This window comes from Palaemon carinicauda, chromosome 41 (genome assembly GCF_036898095.1).
Source record: "Palaemon carinicauda isolate YSFRI2023 chromosome 41, ASM3689809v2, whole genome shotgun sequence".
Lineage (NCBI taxonomy): Eukaryota > Metazoa > Arthropoda > Malacostraca > Decapoda > Palaemonidae > Palaemon > Palaemon carinicauda.
The window spans coordinates 25,902,211-25,908,210 of NC_090765.1; the positions used below are offsets into that span (position 1 = coordinate 25,902,211).

At 29.9% G+C, this 6,000-nt stretch overlaps 1 protein-coding gene across 1 annotated transcript in view; it reads right to left on the minus strand.

The window, feature by feature from the left end:
• Positions 1-6,000, minus strand: part of LUBEL (Linear Ubiquitin E3 ligase) — a 198,492-nt gene that overhangs the window by 39,796 nt on the left and 152,696 nt on the right. Inside the window, exons 24-25 of the mRNA XM_068364388.1 lie at positions 4,675-4,740; positions 1,535-1,612 (exon numbers count right to left, since the gene is read on the minus strand). Of these exons, the coding sequence (XP_068220489.1) occupies positions 1,535-1,612; positions 4,675-4,740 (144 nt within the window). The remainder of the gene's footprint in view (positions 1-1,534; positions 1,613-4,674; positions 4,741-6,000) is intronic.

Here is a 6,000-nt window from a genome sequence, read left to right on the forward strand (position 1 = left end):
GGTCACAGAGATAAGCAAAAGAGTGAAAAAACCAAAGAAAAGAGCTTTACTGGTGAGATCTTTTTACTACAAGCTGTGCTCAAGTTATAAAAGAAATAGAATTATTACAAAAGAAATTAAAGAAGTTCCAAACCATTATTTTTATATACCAAGATGAAGCATCTAAAGAATACGTCTTGAAGTTTCAAAGCATGCAAGATACAGTTATTTTCTGGGACATCCTGTAAATAACCTCAACAGAACAATGGCCATTGGCTCTATAGTTCAGAAGATCATTACATATTCCTTGTACAAACACAAACATGTTACTTAACATAGAATATTATACCCTTCATTAAAACATTAAAAAAAAAATAACTGATTATACCAATACCTGAAAAAAAAAAAAAAAAAAAAAAAAACGCTTTAAAAGTCATGTTTCAAAACCAAAAATATTTCACATTTCTATGAAGAGTAACATGACACACCCAGAAAAATATACAACATTATTGTTGTTTCTCTAAACATTCAATGTTTACGTCAGGTATACATACATCGTAGATACCGTATTTTCACAATTATCTTCATGCCAGAGGTAACCATGTTTTTCTAGCATTTGATCATTTACCGATTTCAAAACGAGAGAAGTATGTGGCCGTAACACGCCATGACATTCATCGCTTTCGGATTCAAAAATTGTTCAAATGACGCATAGCAACTCCTAACTTAAAAGCAAGGGGAGATAAGAAAACTGAAACAAGTGAACATTAAAACTAAATTAATATATAGCACACTTTATATATATATATATATATATATATATATATATATATACATATATATATATACATATATATATATATATATATATATATATATATACATATATATATATACATATATATATATATATATATATATATATATATATATATATATATATATATATATATATATATATATATATATATATATAATTGAGAGAGAGAGAGAGAGAGAGAGAGAGAGAGAGAGAGAGAGAGAGAGAGAGAGAGAGAGAGAGAGAGAGAGAGAGACTTTCTATAGGAACATGCTACCGATTTATGCAAAAATGAATACCCTTAACATTATCGTTATATTTGTCAGAAGTGTTTAGCCATTTCATTTCAAATTAGTGAAAATAAAAAAAGAAAAAAAAATTACGTTCCTTGTGACACGAGTCTACTGGTAATTCGAAATCAATTCTTAACAAAATCAAGTCTTGAAATACGTAGTTTTGTTTTTGACTTAAGAAAAAAAAAATCCGCTACAATGCAATAAGTTATAGGTTTGCAAGGATAAAATATACTTAACAAACCATTTTTGAAACTTATGCAACTATATTTCAGAAAAAATAATGTGATGGAAGGTTGAGAGAGAGGAGAGAGAGAGAGAGAGAGAGAGAGAGAGAGAGAGAGAGAGAGAGAGAGAGAGAGAGAGAGAGAGAGAGAGAGAGAGAGAGGCCTCCAACTCGATCTTAGGCAAGACGTAGAATATTCATCATGTTGTTTCAACTGAGACTCGAACACCCACCCACCTTCTTTCCTGACGAACTGCAGCTCTTCAAACTGGTCGTCGTTTTGAGCATCGTCGTGTGCTTCTTCCTCCTCTTCGCCTGGGTGCACAGAGAGAACACACAAGTCATCTATTAGCCAAAAGGAAACAAGACAAAACTCTTCCCATGCCATCAGTCGATGCAATTGAAAATCTCCCTCATTGGTTTGTTATTCTTTTCTATTTTCGGCCAATCATCAGGCGATTAGGGAGACACAACGAACCAATCAAAGAGATTATTAAAGCATACTTTATTAATCGAACTTTTTAATGGTCGTGTAATTATAAGAGATCTTTTGTCTGAAAGGTAAAGAACAACATATATTGAACCTTTGTAACTTTTGGACAAAATTTGATGCAATTCGGATTATTCTTTCCCGCAAATAATCCTCAACTCCACTTGTGATAACAGAGGGAATATTTATGTAAGTATAGGATTTCGCACTTTAAATTCATTAGTTTCTTTTTTAATACTAAAGTAAAAAAAGACATGTTCTCTCGAATAACAAAATCGAAATAAGTCAGTTGTGCAATGAAACATAGATACACACATACTAACCAAAAACAAACAGATTTCTTAAAGCAAGGTTAAATCAAAAATTAAGACACGATTTATTAAATAGTGGTATTTCTCTAAGGTTACACTGAATTCGATACAAAAGTTACTAGCTTATATGCATAAATAAAAATCTATCCAACCATACAAATATTTACACACCCACACCCACACACACACACACACACACACACACATATATATATATATATATATATATATATATATATATATATATATATATATATATATATATATATATATATATATATATATATATATGTATATATATAACATATATATATATATATATATATATATATATATATATATATATATATATACCTATATATATATGTATATATATATGTATAACATATATATATATATATATATATATATATATATATATATATATAACATATATATATATATATATATATATATATATACATATATATATATATATATATATATATATATATATATATATACATATATATATGTATATATATATATATATATATATATATATATATATATATATATATATATATATATATATATATATGTATACTGTATATGTGTCTGTGTGTGAATCAGTGCGAAGGCCGAAACGATGAATTCTCAAATGGTAGCTCTCTCATTTTTCGTTGAAATACTGTACTTCAAATCCGAGCTCAGAAATATGATGAGGGAACTTTACTTCCCCGCAAGGATTCGAGATAGGATCAGTAAGAGCAGGATTGATACTTTATCCCTAGCAGGTCATCGGTAAAAAGCACAACTTCTTAACGACCTCGGTCTTAGTCCTATTTTAGATTTTGAATTGCAAGTTATTCAGTAAGAAAATCAATTGCAAATACTAGGAAATAGAAAAGTTAAAAATTCTTTGTGTTGGTTGTTGTAAATGTGACCAACACACACTCACGTAATAATACGAAAAAAAAACTAGGAAGCTTGATTAATTGTTGTAATAAACAAGAAAAAAATAATCTAAACTTAAAGCTAAAATCACATAACACCCGCCTATATGAGGTAGGCCTATTCAAAATAAGAGAAATATCAAACGAAAATAGAGATTTTTCAAGGATTTTTTACAACAAAAATATGGGCAAATGATAAATATCATAACAGAATAAGTAAGAAAAGAACCAGTATTTGCAAAGAACTATGTTTCAAAGTATTGCCAACATTTTGTCCAAAAGTGTAACCAACAAAAATACCAGGCAAGGAGGATATGAAGAGCATATCGATTGCAAATAAAAAATAACAAAAAGGTTGCGGCAACAAAATTAAAAAATATATATTTTCTTGAGTTTTTTTGAAGAGTATTAAAATCCTTATTAAACGTTTGTTTAATATCTATCTTATGATTGTTATATTTAGATTATAGCCTGTAAAAATGGCTTTTCGAGACTTACTACACTAAGATACATATACATTAATTGCACCAATTCAATATCCAAAGCAATAGAAACAGCCAGTTTTGACTCAGGGACATTAGATAATTCTAATTATTGCAGAATTACTTCATTTTAAAATTAAAACTACGGAATTTGAAAACCTACTTTACTGTACTTAGGAAATCAATAAGTCATTTCTACGAGAATTCATAAGACTTACAACTCCATCAATCATAACCTGAAAGGAAAAAAATAATTTACTGGATTCTACAACAAACGCAAACTTCATACCTCAAACTACCAGATTTATTACTACATTTTATCTACGAAAACTAAACGATACTAATAAGAGTAGTTAATTTAGGAGTATGTCAACTAAATTAAAAAGCAAATTACAAATGATAACTTACAATTCTCTCATGATAAAGAATCGTAAATCAATGTCATGCAAAACTTTATCATTCTCTAAAAAAAAAAATTAGTTATCCAAGAATGTAAGCAGGGTGATGCATAGTCGTGGACATCTTTTGTTTTAACTTGACGACAATAGTATCTAGAAAATTAAATCAGGGAAGTTTTCAATTCAGTAGTTCATAACATATTGTCATCGACCAGGAAGAGAGAGAGAGAGAGAGAGAGAGAGAGAGAGAGAGAGAGAGAGAGAGAGAGAGAGAGAGAGAGAGAAACGAGAACAACAATTCTTATTAGCAAATTTCCATAAATCTCAGAGAACTGATTAAATGATAAATGTTGATTACAGTAAAGTAGAGACACAAAGACTTTTTAGGAAATTCTACAATTAATAATTTCAAAACATCAAATAATGGATTAGAATTTTTGGGGCTCAGATATCTAACTTCCCCTGATCCATTTCACCTTTGACAACTTTCTTAATTGGAATAATTGTGTTCATCCAGACAAAATTAAACACAGCTCTAATTCTTGGAGATGAAAACCACAACCGTACTGTAAAGTAGTAGTAGTAGTAGTAGTAGTAGTAGTAGTAGTAAATGGATCAACCTCGCTAGCAAGTAGTAGTTATAACATAAGCAGTTGAGTATGTAATGGAAGTTTAGATTTGTGTTTGGGGCAGCAATAATTCGTTACGAGTAAAAGTGAAGGGAAAAAGCACTAATAAAGGAGCAGTCGTCGAGTGCCGACCTGACTGTGGATCGGAGAAGGCCTCCAAGGGGTCGGAGTCCCCCTCGGCATCGGAGAAGACGGCGTCTGTCACAACCATCAGGAAAGGGAAGGCGGCAAGGAAACGCCCGAAGAAGCAAGTGAGTAAAGAGAGCGATAAGAAAAGAAATGAAAGGGCAAGGCTGAAGGGCGCATCTGGGGGAAGCGAAAGGGGACACGAAGATTTCTGGAATTAATTGCTCAGCACATTTTAACCTTTTCGTTTTTTAAAGCCAATTCATTCGACATTAATTTTTTCTTATCTTTTTATAACAATTTTCTTTTATATTTCATTATTTTCAAATATGTGGCAAATTTTGATTATTCTGACGCAACTGCTTTAAATCCATGCTGGAATAAGGGTACTTTTACAAGCATTTGAAAGGAAGCAGTTAATTCAGCATTAAAATAGCAGTACTTCATTTTCAACATTCGACTGAAAAAATTTCGAGCTCATTTTGCTATATAATTTTTTAAAATTTCTCTAAAAAGCTTAATTTTTGTCCTAGAGAGGTCAGGTTGGTCTCATTCTTTTGGAAAATGCCTGAAGTTTCTCATAAAATTATCAAAAATATGTAAAAATATGTAATTACCAGTGTTTTGCAAGAACGTACCGGTACGTCCTTTGGGGGTGAAAGGGTTAACTGAAACTTAAGTCATGAATTATCGGTATAGAAAGTAGACACATTTAAATAAAAGAAGGCAATGAATTAGTCACATTATATAGAGGAATAAATCTTATAGATATATTATATAACAGTGTCAAATGACACGGCTTCAGTGAGCTTTTTGAATTCGTGCTGGGAAGTGACGGTCAATACCAACGAAAATTGTTTAGCAAGAAGGAAATGGGATAAAATGACCAATGTTTATTGGGAAAATCAATCCTAGGCTTGGAGCTTTTAACATGATGAAGATGGAAGAGAAAATGAACAATTAGACGTGAAGGTTCAATGGATATATAAAGGAAAATGACACGAATACACAAACATTTGCTAAAGATTTCTTGAAGAGTGAAGAAAGCAATGGGAGAAGCAATAATATCAGATATCTAAATAAATAAAAAAGTAGCAGTAATAATAATAATAATAATAATAATAATAATAATAATAATAATAATAATAATAATAATAATAATAATAATTATTATTATCATTATTATTATTATTATTATTACTATTATCATGGAAAAATAATAACCTATTGGAATGAAATACCATATAACAGAAAAACAACCAAAAAGATTAAAATATAAAAGCTGACTGAGTCGTATTGCGAGAGAATGTGATTTATGATACAGTTATATAT